Raw genomic sequence first — 23,673 nt, 5'->3', positions numbered from 1 at the left:
CTCTTTAAATTCTTTGGTAATAATTTCATTCAAATATTATTAGTTTCTTGATTCGTAATAAATGTATACTTTGTGTACGATGTACGATAATTATTATTACACAAATAATATTTTCATTACAAATGAATTGTACGAGTGTTATTAAAATTCATATAAATCATATTTCTAGAATAATATTGAAAATTAACAATAATTAAATAAAATTATTTTATCGTTACGAATATTAATTTAGACATTTGGCATTTCTTTATTCGACATAATACAAATAACAGGAAAAAGTGAATTACAGTATTATACAATTGATATTAAACATAATTATTACATTATTAACATTTCTATCAATTTATTTTAAATATCAAACCACATAAATATAGAAAATGTAATGACGTTCGAAGAACAATAGGAATAATATCAAGACAACGGATTTAAAATCAGAAAATACTACAGGCAGAAAGAGTCGAGTAAAGAAATAAATAAATAAAGAAAGAAAGATAGAAAGAAAAAAAGGAAAAAAAAGGAAAAAAAGGAAAAAAAAAGAAAATCCATCCCACCTTTTCTAGAGTAATAATAATTCACATATTTAAAAACATCGCTGTGTGAATATCAAGAACAAACTATGGCACGTCTCATTAAAAGCTACCCTAAACCTCAGACGGAGAGACTAATGATAAAGCATGAAAGGCTGTAGTATTCGCCGAGCAAGCAAGTGTCCGACGGCCTTTTGCTGCTGATTAAGGCTCGTTCCATTCATTACTCGTCCACCACAACGATCCTTAACAAAAGCAAGGACAACTTCGTTTCTCCTCTAATTTTCATCTTATTCCTTTTTTCTTTTTTCCTCTCTCTCTATCTTTCTATACATCCTAACATTTTATTCTCTCAATACTTTTATTTTTCTTTTTTCTCCGAAATATTATTCGAAAAAGAATACTACGACTACTGCAGTAGTTAAAAAGATGTTTCAAATTTACTTTTTTTCTTTTTTTTTTCATGAATTTTACATTTTATTGTAAGAGCCATTCAATTCCATAGGTCTATACGTTTAGAAACTCTTCAAACCCTTTTTTTTTTGTTTTCCTTTCAGTTCTCGTTCATTCTCCGTTTTAGCTTATCTTCTCGTGAAAAAAAAAAAAGAAATAAAATAAAAACCTGAAAAATGTGTGCCATGGCGCTAATTAAAACAACCCCTAGCCCTCCTGCTAGTCCTCCTCCTACCCTCTCCCCTGATCCCACCCCACATTCGTTCGTATAGCTACGAAATATCACGAAAGTGATTATCGCAGATATGCAAATTTATCGGCGAGAACGTTGAGATTTACGTTCGTTTCCGTCAACGATCCAATAAAACGACGACTATTGCTTCATTATATTGGAAACGCCATGAGGAGAGGGGAGAGGGGAGGGAATCGATAAAAACTCTAGATACTACCGGGTGTAGGTGGTAGTTACAAAAACAATACGGATAAATTCGACGCTTTTATATTTTTCTTTTTTTTTTTTCGGAAATCATTCGAAAGCGTTTTTAAAAACAGAAACGATCGAGTTGAAAAATTTTTATTTGGCATAGATTTTTTACAAATTAATCAACTTTTGTAATATACATATACATATATGTATTCGACAAAATAAAAAATAACAAAAAAAGATTTATTTCAACAATTTATAATAACGTCTGTTTAACGCGATAATACTTTCAAAAAATGTATTTTAATTCTTTGAGCAACAATATGCGAAAGGAGTTAAATGAGGGAGGGAAAAAATATTAAAAAAAAAAAAAAAAAAAAAATCCTTAAGTTCAACCAGATGTTACAGCGTGCGAGTGTAATGAAAAGCATCCTCTACTCTGTCAGCGCGAACTGTGTTTAATTTTCGTTTTAAATGCAAAATAAGAGATGTTACTAGCGAGAGAATGAACGACACGGATACACCATTTGGAAGAGTGGGGAGAGGGGAATAGGGGAAGGAAGAAGACCGATAGCGTAAAAGAGGAAAACTGGAAAACCTACTAAACTATAGTACTTCGTCTTCGTTATAGATATAGCACATCCGTCTTTTCTACTAACAATCTATCTGGCCCAATATTCTCGTTCGAGAGAGAGAGAGAGAGAGAGAGAAAGTGAGTGAATTTTGGAGAATTTCAAAAATTGATTCTTGTAAAAAGCTTTGAAATTTTTCACGTGTTTACGCACTTGATTCGAAATAAACAAAATTACGAACAAAATGTATAAATGGTAAAACGCATAAATGTAATTTAATTTATATTGAAACGTATCTTTTTTTTTTTTGGAAAAAGTGTTACATCGATAAATTATATTATGAAAAATGTAAAAATAAAAGACTGACGTTAAACATAAATATATGTAACATACGTGTCATCTTTAAAACGTGAAAAATGTTAATTCGTAAAATATTCAATTAAACCAACTAGACCAATTAAAATATTGAAAAAGAAAAAAAAGAGCAAAATTACATACTTTAATTATGTAATATATGAATTAACGAAATACGAGTACATACAATTATATAAAATTATGATAAATTTTTAATTATCAAATTCGAAACAATATTTTAAATCTTCTACATATATAAAACATAATATTTAATGAGATAATTATGTATACGTGTAATATATTTAATTAGGAGATATAGCATATGCAATTATTTTTATAAAATAATTAAAAAAACTTTGCGACACATGTTGCTTCGATCATCGTTCGAATATTATTAAACGTTTTGTAAACACTCAGTCTCTTTTCATCGAAGTAACCGTCTTCGAATTATCATCAATAAAAACATTTTCCTAAAAAGGTCCAACTGTTTTAATAAAAATGCTAATCGGTCAATGTTTTTCCTATTATTGGAGTATATTTACAAAATTAGCTTATTGAGGAATGAAATTTGAATATTTCAATTATATATGCGTATATACACGTTAAATATTAAAAGAATCAATGAAAAGTAACACATTTATAATAGGATTATTATAAAATCAATATGGCAAAAGGGAGTTTAAAGAACTATAAAAATACGAACCGAATTTTACTTTTAATTATTTCACAAAGCGATTAATTTCAAAAAAAAAAAGTTTATTATAACATTCATTTTGTATTTGGTATTTTCACAAAATTATTGCCTAATTATTTCACGTATTAACTGAATAATATACCACTTTAACGATATATACATTAGTGAACGATTAGATGGTAGTAGATGTATTGTAATTAGTCAACAATTATACGATCGGTATAATTTCGATTGTTAGCCATTAGTCGATTCAAGTCTAAGGGAACTCTTAGGAAGGAATAATGCGTGCTCGTGTGCTCGTGCTTAATAGACAACAATGTCAATTAGCGATACACCGAGTATTCGTGAGCGTTTCGGTTTCGAGAGATTACAAAACTTTTAATGGACTGCGCTTTTAGCGATCATCATTGTCGGAAATATACAGCGAAAATATTCGGTTAAAATGCTTTATAGAAAATACCACCATTGTTTCGTATACACGTACACGTGCAATAAAATATTATTTTTCTTCAGCCAACAAATTCAAGTATCAAGATTTTATCGAGACTAATATTTTCAGCAAAAAATTAATGTCTACCCTATTTTTTCTTTTTTGTCAATCATTTCTTATCAATTTAACATTTGATTTCATTTATTAAATATAATCCGTAATACAATATTAGTATTTTCTTTTTTCTTTTTTTTTAATACAAGAAAAATTTTACTACAAAAAAAACATCGTATAGGTATAAATTCCACGTTAATTAAAATGTCCACCGGAATATTTGTCGGAAAGGTATTCCTGTCAAATTATAAAAGAGAAACGTTTAACTTTAGCGTGTTGCCTTTCATCTCGACTCTTTTACGACCTTTCACCTTGGTCAGACGAGTATGTACTGCCTTTGTAGATTTGTCGTGTACGTTTCTACTCACGAAAAAAAAAAAAAAACCATTTGGAATAGCTATGCCCATCTAGATCATATACTACCAAACTAACCCTTACTCAAAATAAAAAATGAAAAAAAGAAAATACATTTGGAAAGATTAAAATAAGATTCGATCAATGATTATTCCATTGTTTCCATTGACTTATTTTTGTTTGTTTTTGTTATCTCATCGTTAAACACGCAAATAAACTTTACAAAAACAACGCGTTTAAGAAAACACATTTAAATTCTCCACGAAATGGCAAATCCAATCATTTATTCTCGTCGCGTAGAAAACACGTGCCCCGAATCATCCCTTTCACCCTTCATCGACTTCCTACTCGCGCGAAAAGGGTCCTCGTAAATTTGGTGGATAGTTAAAATCAAATAAGAAAAGGGACGTATGTACGCCCTTTTTCCTGATCGACGAGAACACCTGGGAATACTGATTTCTTTTTTTTTGTTTTTTTTTTTTTACACCGATTACCCATCGTAATTTAATCATCATAAACGACAAGGTGTAAATGTATATGTTAAAAAATATACAACGTATCAACGTGACAAATATTAATAACAAATACCTATCACACAAAATGCAACTGCTTTTGGTAGTATTTGAATAAGTGTGAGAAATGACTCGAGCCCGTAAAATGTATATATATATATATATCTGTTATACATAAAAAATATACGAATAAAAAAGAAAATTAAAAACATCGATTAATAACTTAATTAAAAATTTAAAACTCAACATACGCACAACACACACAGTATATTATATCCTAATTATCTAAGAGTAGATGTCATGAGTAATAATGGAAAACCTTAACATAATAATTGACACCACGTCTAGACAAGAATATTAGGAAATATCGCGGTAACATAGAATTCCTATAATTTCATCAGCAGCACAAAGCAGCTTTGCATGATAATGGACCATCGTTCGCGGTAAGAGTTAAACTAGAAATTAAATCAAGGAAGAAGACAAGAGATATGTAGAGAAATAGAGAGTGAGAGAGACAGAGGAAGAGAGAGAGAGAGAGAGAGAGAGAGAGAGAGAGAAAGAGAGTGAGATATCTAACGCAAGTCCCTTAAGCAATTTATTCCCGTATACTTATTAATACTCGCTTAAGTCCGTGGATTATTCAATGCTAGCTGGTAATGAACAGTGCAAACTAAGTAACGCCTTTCCCCCTAATGAGATTCACTTTAAGAGGCCTGAGATCTCTACTCGGTTAGATTTTAACGGTAGCACGAAAATAATTCCGTAGGGTTGCTGCCAAAATGCTAAAAGGTAAAGAAAAGACATTTAAAAGAGAGAAATAATATAAAAGATAATGGAAAAGACAGTTGATAAAAAGTAAGAACGGCACGTGCAAGCCACGTGAACCATCACCAACCCTCCTTTTTTTTTTCCAACAAGGGTAAAGAAGAACAAACTCGTATAAAATGATATAGCGAGAAAGCTTTCGAAGAAAATAACCAAACAAAATGCCAACTCTGTCTTTACCATTCGATTTATTTCCCCATTTTTAAGGAATTAAATTTAAACAAAGCTCTCCGAAGTTTCTTTTCGTCTTAACCTTTCTCTCATTGAAAAAATGGGCTACTAAAATTCTTCTAATTTATGTCAAATGAAAACTTTATTTACGTAATGATTAGTTATTACAAAAATTAGTTAGTTTACAATGAAAATAATAATTAATAATTTAAAATAATATTAATTCCTATTTTCGTAATATAATTTAACTGTAGAATTATCTCTGAAACCAAAATTTATGTAAGAAAAAAATTCGTTATCCGTTTTTATTATCACGATGTTGTATAAAATATCAACTAACTCGCTAATATTACTTTTAAAATAAAGTATCCTTTCCTTTTATATTTCTTTTTACTTTTTTTTCTTTTTATATAAAAGATAAATTCAACTATGTAACTACGCATCTCTACGAAATATATATATTAAAAAATATTTTTAAAAGTACACATCAACGACCTACGACAAGCTTTAAAATATAGTCATACTTAAACGATATATCGACAAAGTGTCTTCTTTTAAAATACATATGTATGAACACGAATGGTTTAACGTAGAGAGTCAAAGGACGGACGTAATCGATTTCCCTACGTTACGACAGCGATTAAATAAGGTCCAATGAAAACTTGCGGTAAAAGGTGGGCGAAAGCGAATAAGTGTAGCTCGAGTGAACATGCACGTGGGATGGATGAAGTAAATAATGCAAAAGAACAAATTAAAAAAAAAAAAAAAGAAAGGGAGAGAGAGAGAGAGAAAATGAGAAAGAAAGAGAAAAGCTTTGTATCTTGACTATGTTAGTCTATCTCTTTCAAGGTTATCCATTGTTTGATAATCTAATATGAAACTAGTTGCACGCAAGAAGATGCAACGACGCATCTGTATCACTCTTTCCCTTTCTCTTTCTCTTTCTCTCTCTCTCTCTCTCTCTCTCTCTCTCTTTAACATGGAGGTGCTAGCTCCACGTACACGTAGCTGGTAGTCAATTACACGCACATCTGGTTAACGACCCGTGTCCTGTCATAATAGCAATCATCCATTTTTTTGTTCGTTGTATCAATCTCTTAAGTATTACGTTACACTTCTAACTAACTGTTTACATGAGCTTCATTTTTTTTTCATGTAATTATACGTATGATAAATTATTATTACACATTAAAGATAAATGTTAATATTTAACTCATCAAATGATAATAAGTAATTAATTGATTATATATATTTCAATATTGATAGTCTTTAGTGTATATTAATTAATTAATTAATTAATTAATGTTAGATAATTGAATACAAGTAATGTGTGTCAATTTATATATTTCTAGTTTAATCTTATTCAATACTTTTGCGGGTTTTTGAAAATATGTTGAAAATATGTATAATAAAATTTGGTTGTACTTCATTTTGAAGATTTTGCTTTTTATTATTTTTTAAATAAAAACGTTGCAAGTATATATATATAATTTATTATTAATTATTTATTCAAAGATATTACTTTTAAGTAAAATTTATATACGTAAAAATAGAAATACGTAAAACAAAATACATATTTCGATTTAAATGAAAAGAACGAATCAATAGCATAACAATTATCAACTTTGTAAAAAAGATACCTCTTTTCATTTAAGAGAAAAATTGTAATATTACATTCGCATGAAATGTATAAACGAAATAATAATACACGTTCAATTTAATAACTAAAAACTACCTAACCGTGCTTGGTTTTTTTGTCTGTAACTCGTATTGTATGTGATGTCGATAAAATATAGGATAACTGTAAATAAAAAAAGAGAAAGAAAATAAAAAAACAAGAATAAAAAAAAATAAAAAAAGGAATGTTTGCAAAATATTTGACAGGGGTTTTGGTTACCATTGACCACGATATACGCATTGTGTATAAACTTTTTCTCTTTGGCGCTTCAACAAGTCATATTTTTGAAGATACACGACATATACATTTATAACATAAAAGCATATATGCCAGATCGAATTAGTTTACTAAAAAAAAAAAAAATAAATAAAAAAAATAAAAAGAAAGAGTTAGAAAACAAAAAAAACGACACTATACGAGATTTTCGTTAGAAGTAAATAATATTATATCGAAACGGAGACCAATAGATCAAAAAATGTGCATCTTGGTTAGAAATAAAGTGCATTATTTAAATATAAATTTAAAGATGTGACATCGAAATACGATGATCGAAATACGAGAGAAAGATAGAGAGAGCAGAGCAGAGCAGAGCACGTTTTAACTCGGTCAACGTCCGCGTTTATCGCTTGCTTAACTTGCGAGAAAGCGAGATGACGAATCGTCCTAACCAGTTTAAGTGACGATTCACTTTTTTTTTTCTTCCTTTTAATGCGAACGACACTGTCGGGGACTCGTAAAGTACCTTCGAAGTGCTCTCTCTCGTCTCAAATCCCACGAGAGATACTCAAGTAGTGCTCCATGACACCGTAACTACTTGATCGAAGCTTACGCGATTAAAAGAGAGATATCGTATTGAATTTTGTCCGTTTTTCACGAACATTTTATTTTCATCATGTGTGAAGGAGAAGGAATAGTATGACATGTAAGAATATTTTTTTCTAAATATATTATGGTTATTATATCGATAGAATATTATCTTCAAAAATATTTTATAAACTTATTAAAACAATATCTCGAGAAAAAGTATGAGAAAACTTCTTTTATTCGAATATAAGAAAAGAAGAAATAAAAGTAAACAAATATAACAGAAAAAATATATCGTAAAGTCGTAAGAGAAAGAAGAAAAAGAGATAGAGAAAGAGAGAATGAAAAAGCGACTAAACAAACTCGTATCTCTTGCTCCAGTTCTCTTGATACACGAGCAGAGACGCTTGTTTTCGAAGACAATGAGGGCCAAGCTGTCCGTAGGGACTTTCAAACAAACTTCGTTGCTGTTCGCTAAAGATACATTACTTACATTTCCTCTGTCAGAAGTGAGAACTATTTTTTATGTTTATATATATATATATATATATATATATATATATATATATATATATATATATATTGTATATGAAAATGTAGCTTTTAAAAGAGCTCTTAAAATTTCTCAAAATTTTTCACAAAGATTCACATTTTAACCATTTGTCTTTTTATATCTAATCGGATTAGATAGATTATTTCATAATGTACACATTATATATTTATCATTGCTAAAATAAGAAATGGCATGCGTAATATATTATTTTTATATATTTACATGGTATACCATTTTATTTAATTAATTAGAAATAAATGATCTCCATTATCGTTGAAATATTATCTGTAAGTAATACATAATTAATATGAAACAAAAAATATAATATATTATCGAAATAACATGATCATTTTGATGTTAAAATAGTTCTAAAATTACTATAATAACGTATTATAAACGTATAAGTAAGAAAATTGAACATTCTTTTAAGACTATTCAAATAATTTCCTTTGATCTCATATGTACTTTATATTTGGTCATTTGAGTTGTTCCGTTTCCATTACTTAAACTAAGTGACATAATACATTATCGTAAGTGAGTTAACGCAAACTCGTTTCTTTGAAGACACACGTTCTAGAATTCCAAAAGCAATTCAACCCACATTGCCGCCAGCACGAAAGCCCCAAAAGTCGACCTTCTGTGATTAACGCACACATACACACACACACACCTTTCTCTCTCTCTCCCTTCTCCCTTTCCTTGTCCCTTTCCTTGTCCCTTTCCCCCACCCTTCAACCATTCCAACGACAACTTCAGACGTCTAACCGGTAGTGACTCCTTTCGTGCACTGACCTCAGTAATCTTCCTCGTTTCGAACAGGTCAAAGGCTATGGGGCTTTTGTACAGTGGAAATCTTTCATTAAGACAGCATTCTATAACTTGACCCTTTTTTACAACGTTTATGATCATTAAAAACTAAACTTTAATCGAATTATTTTATATTTCTATCTTATCAAAATTTGTATGACTTCTATGATCTTTCGTATGCAAAAAATTCTAATATATATTTTAAATTATAAAAATATTATTTACATTTAACATAATTACTGTAATTTAATAAACTTTCAATATTTGATCATTAATATTATATTATAATAGAAAAAGAAAGTAAAATAAATGATTTCTATATAACAGATTAAAATCGTAATTAAAGAAGTTTCATGAAATAGTAAAACTAGAACGATGATAATGACTAATCAAATAACACTTGTTATTATTTTATTGTATAATTGTGAAAGTGTAACACGCTCGTTTATTCTAATCTTTTAGCGAACCGATAAAACGTGAACTATCCTTCTCGTTATTTCGATGGAATTTCTTATCAAACTAACAATATATATACATATATACAGACACATAGAGAATGGGGGAGAAAAAAAAGTAAGCATGTGTTCGTTCATTCAAAGAAGACGTTTTTCAGTACTTCAAACGTTGACATGACGCCGCCGGCGACGTCAGTCTGGCTCGACCCACTGCAACACGAACAAAAATAGAAACCTCGTAATCGCGCCATAAAACTGGACTCCCGGTTTCCGAGCTACGGCACACAACACGCGTATCCACCGCCAACGCTAAAAATATCGAGAACACGTCTGCCTACGTTAGAAAAAAAACTCTAATATCTGAAAGAAAGTAAAGTATTGAAATGTATTGAAAAATAATTTAAAAAAAATAAAAAATAAAATAAAACTTACCATAAAAACACCAAACAGGAAAACAAAGTTGACGTGTTTGATAGCAGCTCAAACCAACCAATCGGGAACTGCACTTCTCAGAAATGTTCAAATATTCTTTTAACTCTTTACCGAACACTTGTAATATTAATTTTTTTTTTTTATGAATAATCTCGATCACTCGATCGAATATATAAATAAACAAAAAGAAAGAACATTCGGTTTAATTGAACGATAACTTTATTTATATTACGAACCTATAAAAAGATGCCAGATGATAGAACACGCTGTACGAACTCCGGCAGCCGACTGAGCGCGAAACCGAAAACGGATGCTGCGTTGAACGCGTTCAGTTATCAACTGCTCCGTAAGACACGTTGCGCAGCCCCCACTGTGCAGTCTGCACCGAACGACTCTCCGATTGGCTCAACGTTTCCCGCTCGCTTCAAACACTCATCCTCCCACTCATTCTTTCTTTCTTTCTCTGTCGTTCTACTTCTCAGCGACACTCGTATCTCTCTCTCTCTCTCTCTCTTCTCTTTGTACCCTTCTACTCTTCTCTTTCTCTTTCTCTCTATTTTTTTTTTTTTTTAATTTTCTTCCCTTTTTTTTTCTTCTTATCCAGGGATTCTGTATTTCGGCAGTATATTTCGCTCTTATGTGGACGAATACAGTTTCGAGCGATATACAGAGTAGTTTTTTAAATATGTGTAAATTTATGAAATAATTTCATTGTGTTGTTTTAACATTACAAGTATCGACTTATTTTAAAAATATTTGGATACTTATTGTCTTTCATTTAGACTAGTTTGATAGATTTTTTGTATCGTAAAAAGGCATCGTTTTTCGTTAAGCTAAAACTTAATGGAGTTCTTGTAAAGACTTTTCTAACGCATACGATCAAAAGATCTAACTGTAAGAGCTAACTCTCTTCTAAGAATTTGAAGAATTCGGTTATCTTAAGCGATAGTTGGAAAAGAACATGTTGTTGGGTTTTAAAAGAAAAATCAATTAAAAGTTTGTACAATTGTGCAATGCATCAGTGGAATATACCGGATAAAGAGAGATATACGAAGAAAAAATAAGACTTTGAAGATTATTTATTTTTGGAAGGTGACATAAATTAGTAAGAAAAATAAAATGAATAAGAAAGTAAGAAGAAAGTTGGTCGAATTTCCATGAACATTTCCAAGTTCCTTATCACGTTTACTCTTTTCACTTAGTTTTATTTAATCTTCGTAATTAGAAAGATGTAACTCTTAAGAAAGACTTTGAGGAATACGATGAAGCTAATCTTCAAAGCTTACGAATGTATCGTGCTTAAAGAGCACTTCTTTACCTCCTTACCGCGAATGTCTCGTAAGGAGAAAAAACAAAATTCAAGGAAATGCAATCTGTCTGCCATATTCCTACCGCCTTATTTCCTCTACACCCCTTCCTATTGCACTATAACTGTTGTACTTTCCGGAATTCGCGGCGAAGTGTTAATTGTGCATTTAGCAGCAGCTTTTAGACTGCGAGAAAGTTTTGTCGAGCAACTGGCAGGAAGAAACTCATCGAGTTCTCTCTCACACACTCTCGGTTATTCGTAAACTTTGTACACGACACGTTTTCGGGGAAGATTGCTTCCATCTACATCGAGTATTACCTACTTGAAAAACAAACGATGTTATCTTTATGTAAAGTATATGCATACAACAACAACAAAATAGAAAAGACAAATTCTATGAAGGGACAACAAAAAATTCTTTACAAAAGATATGAAATGAAAAAAAAAAAAACTCAATAAGGGGTAGTTTGTAATAACGTATGCATAAATATGATACAACTTTTCAATCGAAATGAGATATAAAATATTGAAAGAAAAGTATTATATATAATTTCATGTTGTGTTTTATACGCTTGGAAAAACATCCAAGCATACCTACCAAAAGACAAAAAAAGAAAAAAGATAATATCAAAATAAAGATAATCTCGTTACATCGAATCACTGTGGTGACACGTATCATCGTTTTATCTCTTTTCCTCTCTCGCTTGTTCTCATTCCATCTCACTCGTCCTCATTTCTGCGTATGCGGTCACGTTTTCCATCTCGCTTCCGAGAATTCCCCCTTAACATTTTCTCTCCTTCTCTCCTTCACCCTTTCCTCCTACCTACTTCTCTCTCTCTCTCTCTTATTCATTCAATGTTTCTCTTAAAGCTTCCTGTTTCTCTCGCTCAGTTATTTGTACGCATCACGTCGCACTCTTGTGGTTCTATTCGTTCCGTTATTAGCCCTTGTTTGCTGCCACGCTTTTGCACTTGCCCTCAGCCAAATCAATCTGAGCGCAATGAAATAGCGGGATGAGTTACCGTATGACGAACTTTGTCATTACGCCCATTCCATTGTCATTTTTCATTTCATTATAATATCTAAAAGACCCACTTTTCGGTAGCCATTGAATTTCTGTCTATTCATAATACTTATAAAGTATGTATTATAAGCAAACATTGATATAGTATATTGATTAAATGTTCACCATATGTACAATTGTCCGTTATTAAGAATAATAATTGATTTGAAATCAATCTAATTAAGATCAAAATATAACACTGAAATATTATTGAACATATGACAGATTAAATATGTATTATCAATATGCAATATGTATATATCAATTTTATTCTAACGTAAGTAGAAATCTTAATAATAACAACAACAAAATGTACAGTATTAAAAAAAAAAAAAAAACAAACAATAATTTATATTATAGACAATTGAACATTCATGATACTACATATTAAAACGTCGAGTGATTTAACAATCATAACTTCCACACTAACACGTTTCCTTTACAAATATCGTTTATAAGTATTTATTCCAGCGCATAACCACAATATTCCTGCTATGAAGATCTTTAAAGGAAACTGAAGTAAGAGGCAGAAGAGACAAGAGAGAGAGAGAGAGAGAGAGAGAGAGAAAGAAAAGAGAAAGAGAATAAAAGACGAGTAAAGAGCGAGCTTTGAAACTACGACTGCCAAAAGAGGATGAGAAGAGAGAGTTTGCGAAAGAAAGTTTAATTTCTTACGAGTTTCACAAAGTCTTTCGTGGCATACAACCCTCGGTCCTTTACCACCTGCGGGTCTCTCGACAAAATGCGTTCAACGAAACCCGAAACTTTTCTATGTCATGTATAAGTATATGTATTCTATTTACGTATATACGTACATAAGAATAATACTTATATACATACATATATTATATGAACTTTCGAGTTCCTATATAATGCCACAATTAATAATAATAATAATAATAATAATAATAATATATACTGTTAGAATATGTATAAGTGGCTGTGAACGAAAGAAATGAAGATATAAATATGTATACAGTAATTAATATATAATTACAAGATATCATTTTTATCGGATGCTGAAATAGAAGAAATTAAATCCTACAAACTGAGAAGTAGTATACTTGATATATCTTCACCTTTCGTCTAGTACATTACGTTGGTATTTTCATACTCATTGTCAGTCTTTTTTAAACGTCGAGAAATAAATGATATTAGAAAAAATATCAAATTTATTTGGCATATGTATACGTGTACGTGTTTTGTTAATATGCAAATGATATGCATATATACAGGAGTGTGCATACTGCTGGCGAGTGATATATGTATATATATGTACATACGTGTATATATTAGCATTGTATTTAAGACGAAATACACATTTACCTCGATTTATTATTTAAATAATATTAATTAGAGTATCGTTAAAAAAGTGAATATAAAACATTTTATCTAATATAAATAAGATGATAAATTAAACGGTATTAGAAAACACACACGCGATATGTGTGTTTGTATATGTGCATAATATGCATATATATGTATGCGTATATTTGTATATATAGTATTAAATTGTATAATTCAATGAATCCGTTAAAAATCGTAGGTTTTATGCAAAATAACTAAATATATTTTGGGATGAATATGAAAAGAATTTTATTATACATTAAAAATAATAGTTCTAGAAAATAAGGAGATTATATATATGAATTCACTAGAAGAGAGTAACTAAAGTATACGATTGAAATTTAATCCTTCATTAAAATGTGCTTTTCTTTCTACAATAATGATCGTATTTATCCGTTCTTATTTCTACGTGTACTTTGAAAACCAATGTTCTATTAGTCTTGCTTTTCTATCGTAACTAATCTACGGATCAAATTTCAATTTCGTACCTTAACTTTTGTCTGCTCATGCAAATTCATATATTATCTTGTTGAAATATGCAATTTTGTCTTATTTTTAATACTGTGATTGATCACATTAATTATTTTATGTAATAGCTGATTATTTCACGAATTAATAGATTTCACAAATGAACGCTATATATATAAGTGTGTGTGTGTGTGTTTGTATGTGTAGATGAGATGCTCACGTTGAAAAGATAAACGTGCTTCTAACGAAAGGAAACACAGTGTGAGAGAATTGGACCGAACCAAAACGGAAGTGAAATTAGTGAATACTGTATAATAAAGTGTCGAGAGGGAGTAGTAAGGCAAGGGTGAAGGGAGGGTGTGAAGTGGACGACTGCAAAGAGAGACGTGCCTGCTAGAGCGAGTCACGCTTAATGAAAAGTTCGTGACAAAAGGTAATGAATGAAAATTTTACTTAATTACCTATTCGCGTGTTTCCTAGTACCTACCAACCCTCTATCGTAGTAGGATGCAAAACGTTTCGACATTATTTTAGAATTTCATCGTGAACCAAGATTGTTCTTTTTCATTGAAGTCTTTTAATAATGATTATTTTGTATTATACTCATTAATAATAGTTGAAAGTTGATCTCGTTGAACGTTAACTGGAACGTTACGCATTTGTGATATTCGCAGGTTAATTTCATTAAAATTCGCTGACGTACGTAACGCGAAAATGCAATTAGTGATTTATCCAAAATACATTTTCACGTATTTTCAACGACAGGGTAACATCCATCAATATAGTAACATTTTAAATAATTTTCTATCACAATTCGCTAACACATCATAAGCGTAGATAGTAATAATCGTCTTGTTTATATCAAAATACGTATCAACGTTTGACTGTATACAATATTATTGCAATACTGTTCAAGTATTATAATTAATCGTAATAATCTCTTTATTTTTTTCTTGATTCCATATAAAAGAAGCATGTTATATCTCAACTATAAACAATAATTCGAAATCAGAGCTAATGAAATAAAGGTTCGCTTAATCACAAGCTTGCGTGTCATACCCAATCGTATTGTACGATACGAGAACGAGTAATAGATAAAGAGGAAAGCAGAATATCGAATAGGAAAGAAAATAAAAGAAGTGTGAAAGGAAAAAAATGACTTGGTGCTCTAGCATCGTTGAAACGTTGTTTGCACGGCTTTTTTTCATTCCGTAGGATTAATGCGTAAACCGAGTACCACCTCATAACGAAAAGGTGGACTGTCCGCGTAACAAATCGATGTAGATTCCGGAACATTTTTTTCAACCCTCGAATTTACCTTCTCTTTCTTTCATTCTTTCTTTCTTTCTTTCTTTATTCCTTTCTTTCTCTTTATCTGCCGAGCTGCAGAGGAAAGAGTGATTTGTCGACAGGAAACTCAGGCCGGTTAAGGCGCCCAAGTAAAACCTTCCTCCCACTAAAAACGAAGAACACGAACAAAACGAACGTTCAGTGGACTGGATAGGTTAAAAGAAGAAAAGGATAGAGAGAGAGAGAGAGAGAGAGAGAGAGAGAGAGAGAAAGAGAAAAATAGAGAGACTTTTCTTTTATTCTATCGAAAAGACCTCCCATTCTTTTCTTACCTAAAGAATCATTTTTTTTCGGGGAATAATTTTATCATATAAAACATATGTATGTCACATTCTGACCTAATTCTTGTCATATTATTTTTCTTTCTTTTTATCCTCTGTCAATTACATTTGTATTTAATTAAAAATAATCGCATGATTTCGTTTTATAATGTGTTACACATTAATGTGTACTATATAAACATGTAGGTATATATACTGTAGCTTAAAAAAAAAGCATTGCTATCGAGAAAGTAGAAGGGAAACAGAAGAATGAACAATAAATGTGATGTTTCGAATTGCACAGGATAAAATTGTGCTGACAATTGTTCTATTTCAAATTTGCTATCAACACATTTGTTGTCTGATCAATCGTGGATAAAAAAGAATATTTAAATATACACAAATACACATATAATCCATATGTACATAGGAATAAGTAAATATGTACACATCTATACATACACGCATATATGTAAGTTGCATATACATATACATATTTATGATACGAGCAAAAGAATATATACGTACAAATATCCTTGTTTATTTGAATAATCGAACATGGCGAAATATCAATGCTGCACCCACCAATAAGACAATCGAATCGTCTAAAAATCATATTATTACAATACATGCTTCACTGATGACAGATTTATTTTGTTTTTTTTTACCGAATAACTGCATAATTTTCTTTTTACCAGTGAAACCGATGATAAAAATTGCAAAATCAGTGATTTCATTGTATACACTTATCATTAATTTTGTGTGAATGTTTGCACACATATGTAACATACGCAATATAACAAAAGATAGTAAAATGTAACCACTTTAGTGAAAAAAACTAATTAATTATCGTGTAAACTAGTTGTAAGACGGTCTTTTGCTAATTCTACGTTTAATTTACTGTTTTGAAAAGCAAGTATGTTAATCGTGTTGTTATATCGGATTTAATCTACGGATTAAATTTCCATTTCATAACTTTATTTCTGGCCTCTTGTAAATTCATATAATACCTAGTTGAAATATGTAATTCTGTTTTTTTCGTATTTTAAATAGGCTAGTAGAGTTATTTTAGAGTTTAAATAATAATTTAATGAATCCACTCTAATTTCACAAAATAATTCTAACATATAAATAATTTTTAATATATTTCAACATGTTTTATCAAAATATTTTCATCACTCTTGATTAATTCAAAACATTGAAAGAAAAAAGGTAGAAGTAAAAAAATGTTACGTCATTATATATAATTTATATTAACGTTAGGTAAAATCCTTCGGCGCATTATATAATCCTTACACGAATGTATTCGGATTTATTCGTGGCGTCGTCGTCGTCGTCGTCGTGAAACGAACTGACGTCACCTCTGAAAGCTTTTTAAGGTGTATACCGTACGACAGGCGTCTTGAAAAGCTCGGCGAATTATTCACGCGCTCAATCTGACATTCTCTCGATTTATAGACGTGTACTAAAAGTGGGAAAGAGATAGAATAAGAAATAACAACAACAACAACAAAAAAATAGAAAATGCAGACAGAAAGAGAGAGAGAGAGAGAGAGAGAGAGACAAAAACAGGTCGTCGTACTTGCCGAGACATCCCGCATTCGAGCCGGTGACCGAAGATGATATTTACTTCGAACCCAATGAATGCTTCGACCCTCCCCCTTCCTACCACTTATCCACCCTCCTTCACATTCTTTTATTTCTTCGTCTAGGAATATCATTCTCTAATATCTACTACCTCTTATCTATCTTCATTAATTTTACATGACGTCATAGCTTTGTTATTTTCATCTAACGGAACTTATGTACTCATATGTTGTTAGATTGATTTAATTATTTATTATTTCTATGAAAAGATTCTCAGCTATTCGTTTAATTTGGTATACACACAAATATATATGAATTTTGTCAGAATATTTAGAATATTTTATGAGATGTGTTAGATGAAAAAAAAAATATATATATATATATATATAGTATGATTAATAAATATAATTAAAGGAAGCAGACAATTTATCGTTTGCGAACGGACAACGTTCATACGTGTATGAACGCGAATGATTAGCGTAATCGATTAACTTGTGTATGCACATATTATGTATTGGTATATTTTAAAGTTTCATTAATATTAAATAAATAATAATAATAATAAATAAATAAATAAACGAGTTAACTTTACGAGAGTGTCGTTATTTTGCATATTTTTAATAACATAAAGTTACGTTTAAATAACGGTATTAAAAGTAGGCTGATTATCATATTGTGTTGCATCTGAAAAAAGGGGGATTAATAAATATATGTAATAATAAAATATATATAATCAAATAATAATATGATTTTAAATAGAAACCCGATAAAAGATGCGACCTCTTTGGTAGCACTGAATAAGTATAAAAAATGGTATTAATAGAGTATTGTCTCGAACCTCATAAAAAGGAAGTGTTATAAAGACGAACAATAAAATAATAAATAAAATATATTGAAATTTTTATTACGTATATGTTAAAATATTTTTGTTTCCTTTTTTTTTCTTTTTCTCAACGAGTTTTATTAATACACATATGTTATATGTATATGTATAAAGTATATTAGAGTATATGAATGTGATACACCCTATATACAATTTTATTGTTAGAGACGACGCATCGATCGTAAACGGACGAGAACGGGGGTTCCCATTAACCCGAATTAAAGTAACCTAGCTTGGCTCTTATTGTTAGTCGCGACCCGATGATCACGATCTCCTTTCCCAACCTAATGTACCACACGGCTTACTTTCTTACTTACTTACTTACTTACTTTCTATCCTCTTCTCACATACACTGACCGTCCCATTTGCCATTTTTAGAAATGTTCAACAAAATTAGAGACAACATAAATATTCGAATAATAAAACATTCAATTTAACGAATATCCAATTATTATTTCCCAATTACTGTAAATATTATCTCTTTAATTGAAATCACGTACTAATATTATCCGAACATTATCAAAAATCATTCAAATTAATATCCATGCATATAGTACTTTTTCGAAGTTTCTTTCTTTTTTTCATATTATTGTTATCGTTCAAAAATATCTAGAATAAATCTTAGCAATTGTAACTTTAATGAATGAAGAAAAAAGAGACATATAAATTTGAAATTTTTGGAAAATTGCATAAACGTGATTCAAAATTCGACGATCATGTTACAACGTGAACGAAATCTCGTTATCGCATTGTTTCTTGTTTATCTATCCTTAAAGGAGATGTAACAAACTTTGTTATCGTCGATCTTCCTTACGTTGCCAAATGGATTGCTTTGCTGAGCTAATTGAATGCTCGTTGCTGCATCTGATTAGGGTGGTACCCGGACACTGTACCATTTATAGCGTTTGCACATATGTATAAATATATATATATATATACATATACACACGTATGCATGCATATATATATATATATAAGGGTTCTATATATCTGGCATATAGAAATACTTCAGAAAGAGTGAGAGAGAAGAAGTGTGTGTGTGTGTGTGTGTGTGAGAGAGAGAGAAAAAAAATAAGAAAACAATACACTCGAAATATACATAGGTAATATAAATGTGTATTTATATTTGCAGGTATTTCTCGAGCCGACGACAAAACGTAAACAGCCGATAACATAGGAATAATAGCCGAATGTTCGACACTCCCGAGATCTCCTCTACGAAGGTTACGTAGTAACGTATCTTGTATTTGTCTTCTATCCTTCAACGAGACAACATCAACGAAAGTAAGACGTGTTAAATTATTTAATAATTTTATTTCTAACGTTATCTTTTTGATTTTAATACTTTAGAAAGCTTTTCATTGCATAGAATAGTATAAGAACTGGTTTATTTTTTATGTTACTCTTTATTGAGTTTGCTCTGATACAATTATTGTTTTATTTAGACAACTTTAAAGATTTTTAATTAATATTTATACTAACATTGCATACTTGATATGTAATATTGCAAGCAAATAGTTGCATACTTTGATCAATTTCACAAATATTTAATAACTTTAACTTTTAATTATGTCAACTCTCATAGATTATTAAATTATTTTTTGATATTTACCATTGAATATTTTTGACAAAATATTTAACGGTTTTAATGTGTACCCTGCCTTCAGAAATGATTTACAGGAAATATTATAATATAGTCTCTAGTATGTTTCAGATTTTTTATTTAATTTTATTTTATACATCGTCATCCTAAGGGTAGGGGATACCCTCCTGCAATCATCAAAGAAGATTAAAAGTAAGTATATTTTACTATCATTCAGACAATATTGAAAAAAAGAATTTTCATAGAGGATAATGTCTCAATCAAAAGGTAAATCTGGAAGAGAAAGGTACATAGATCATATGTAATAAGTTATTAGATAACAATATGCACTTATATTAATTATTTAACAATTATTTTATCATTCTAATGAACGGCTCAGTCTATAAATAAATTTCGAAGAGGAAGGAACTCCGAAAATATATTTCACACTTTTAAACAATTATTAATAGTTCTATCGATTAATTAACAATTATTTTAATATTCTAATACACTCTACTTATATTACAAATAATTTAACACTCGAAGTCATCACTGCTCATGAACAATAAAATAATTACATTAGAATAAATAAAATAATAAAATCTGTACGTTATTATCTTGTATTTTCTTTATTAGAATTATTATTACCGTTGCACACATGCTCGAAATAAAAAAAAAGAAATATAAACAACTTTCTAATCAAAGTTTTGTTTTAGAGAACAATGGGTCAGTCTGCAAGTGAATTTCGAGGAGGAAGGTACTCCAATAATTTATCTCGTACTTTTAAACAATAATCGACACTTCTATCGATTAATTAACAATTATTTTAATACTCTAATACACTCTACTTATATTACAGCATAATTTAACACTCGAAGTCATCACTGCGCATGAACAATAAATTAATCACATTAGAATAAAAATAATGTTTAAATCCGAACGTTATAATCTTGAGTTTTCATTATTAGAATTATTATTACCGTTGCAGAAATAATCAACATAAGAAAAATCATAAACAACTTTCTAATCAAAGTTTTGTTTTAGAGAACAATGGGTCAGTCTGCAAGTGAATTTCGAAGAGGAAGGTACTCCAATAATATATCTCGTACTTTTAAACAATAATTAATACTTCTATCGATTAATTAACAATTAATATAATATTCTTATACACTGTACTTATATTACAGGACAATTAAACACTCGAAGTCATCACTGCGCAGGAACAATAAAATAATTACGTTAGAATAGATAAAATAATAAAATCTGTACGTTATAATATTGAATTTTCTTTATTAGAATTTTAATTACTGTTGCAGAAATAATCAACATAGGAAAAATCATAAACAACTTTCTAATCAAAGTTTTGTTTTAGAGAACATTGGGTCAGTTTATAAGTGAATTTCGAAGAGGAAGGTACTCCAATAATATATCTCGTACTTTTCAACAATAATTAATACTTCTATCGATTAATTAACAATTAATATAATATTCTTATACACTGTACTTATATTACAGGACAATTAAAACGACGAAGAGTCATCACTGCGCAGGTGTGATAAATTAATTCTATTACAATGAATAAAATAATAAAAATTTAAACGTTATAATATTATAAATTTTCTTTATTAGGATTATTACTACAGTTGCACACGTGCTCGACATAAAACAAAGTCATATAAACAACTTTCTAATTAATGTTTTGTTTTAGAAAACAATGGGTCAGTCTGCAAGTGAATTTCGAAGAGAAAGGTACTTCGAATATATATTCCGTACTTTTAAACAATATTTGACACTCCTATCGATTAATTAACAATTATTCAAATATTTTAATACACTTTACTTATATTACAGCATAATTTAACACTCGAAGTCATCACTGCGCATGAACAATAAATTAATCACATTAGAATAAAAATAATGTTTAAATCCGAACGTTATAATCTTGAATTTTCATTATTAGAATTATTATTACCGTTGCAGAAATAATCAACATAAGAAAAATCATAAACAACTTTCTAATCAAAGTTTTGTTTTAGAGAACAATGGGTCAGTCTGCAAGTGAATTTCGAAGAGGAAGGTACTCCAATAATATATCTCGTACTTTTCAACAATAATTAATACTTCTATCGATTAATTAACAATTAATATAATATTCTTATACACTGTACTTATATTACAGGACAATTAAACACTCGAAGTCATCACTGCGCAGGAACAATAAAATAATTACGTTAGAATAGATAAAATAATAAAATCTGTACGTTATAATATTGAATTTTCTTTATTAGAATTTTAATTACTGTTGCAGAAATAATCAACATAAGAAAAATCATAAACAACTTTCTAATCAAAGTTTTGTTTTAGAGAACATTGGGTCAGTTTATAAGTGAATTTCGAAGAGGAAGGTACTCCAATAATTTATCTCGTACTTTTAGACAATAATCGATACTTCTATCAATTAATTAACAATTATATTAATACTCTAATACACTCTACTTATATTACAGCATAATTAAACACTCGAAGTCATCACTGCTCATGAACAATAAAATAATTACATTAGAATAAATAAAATAATAAAATCTGTACGTTATTATCTTGTATTTTCTTTATTAGAATTATAATTACCGTTGCACACATGCTCGAAATAAAAAAAAGAAATATAAACAACTTTCTAATTAATGTTTAGTTTTAGAGAACAATGGGTCAGTCTGCAAGTGAATTTCGAAGAGGAAGATACTCCGAAAATATATTCCGTACTTTTAAATAATAATCGATACTTCTATCCATTGTTTAACAATTATTTCATTATTTTAATATACTTTAATTATTTTTCAGATTGTTTCAACGCATATACATTAATTTAAACGTTACATACCTATTAACATACTTTGAATAGAAAATAATTTTAATATGAATTTATTTTTTCAATTTATCAGATAACTGTCTTCAACTTGATTGCGTTCCTAGATCGGAAGGTAATATAATATACTCCAATTACTTACATTGCAAATAAAATTGTATTAATATTCATTAAAAATTTCTGTTTCAGAAGCGGTTCAATGGGTAGCGGGTAAATTTTTTGTTCGTAAAGGGTGGTACCATTTACAAATAAAGAATTTACTTCAGGGATGCGACCCTGCCCACGCGAGCCATGATTCTATCTTCTTACTCCCAAGGATAGAATCATGTTCATTTAACTTTTAAACTTGAACTACCGTCCTTTTTTTTTCTTTTTTTTCTTTTTTGGCTTTTTGATATGCATTAATAGATATGCATTTAGCATGGGAAACTGAAGCTTCATTGTAAGGGAAGGCATCTTCCGCTAATTGTTAGACGGACCCAAGGATTCATTTCTGTAAGTTCGCAATAGTATACGGTGTTGGACTGAACATTTAGTGTAGGTTTCTCCTAAATTTAGAGTCAGTGGACTAGTCCAATCGGGGGGAAACCACTTAAAAAAAAAATCGTGAAAAGTTCCGCTTTAAAAGTTACACCCATCCCCCCTTTTTTCCTATCCCTTTTATTGTTTAACTCTTTTTATCCCTTTGTTTTCTGTTGCAGATTGGACTATGGTAAGGAAACGACCACAGGTGGACCAGAGAAGGACCATAAAGGCACCAGAAGTGGACTTGGTAATATAGGATAGTATAAAATAATTATT

At 29.8% G+C, this 23,673-nt stretch overlaps 1 protein-coding gene across 4 annotated transcripts in view; it reads right to left on the bottom strand.

Moving 5' to 3' along the window:
• PH4alphaEFB (prolyl 4-hydroxylase subunit alpha-1) overlaps positions 1-23,673 on the bottom strand; it is a 282,808-nt gene that overhangs the window by 139,759 nt on the left and 119,376 nt on the right. Inside the window, exons 1-2 of one of the 4 annotated variants that reach the window (XM_015333470.2) lie at positions 10,396-10,478; positions 10,160-10,232 (exon numbers count right to left, since the gene is read on the bottom strand). The exons of 2 other annotated variants lie outside the window; for them this stretch is intronic. In XM_015333470.2, the coding sequence (XP_015188956.1) occupies positions 10,160-10,162 (3 nt within the window). In that variant the 5' untranslated portion in view covers positions 10,163-10,232; positions 10,396-10,478. Of the gene's footprint in view, positions 1-10,159; positions 10,233-10,395; positions 10,479-23,673 lie in introns of those variants that run through there. One more of the 4 variants, XM_089174548.1, reaches the window with a different exon arrangement.

This window comes from Polistes dominula, unplaced genomic scaffold (genome assembly GCF_049000335.1).
Source record: "Polistes dominula isolate Pdom_NZ unplaced genomic scaffold, Pdom_raw_medaka contig_68, whole genome shotgun sequence".
NCBI classification, from domain to species: Eukaryota; Metazoa; Arthropoda; class Insecta; order Hymenoptera; family Vespidae; genus Polistes; species Polistes dominula.
The sequence above is the reverse complement of the archived record's forward strand: the minus strand, read 5'-3'. Positions and strand labels throughout refer to the sequence as shown.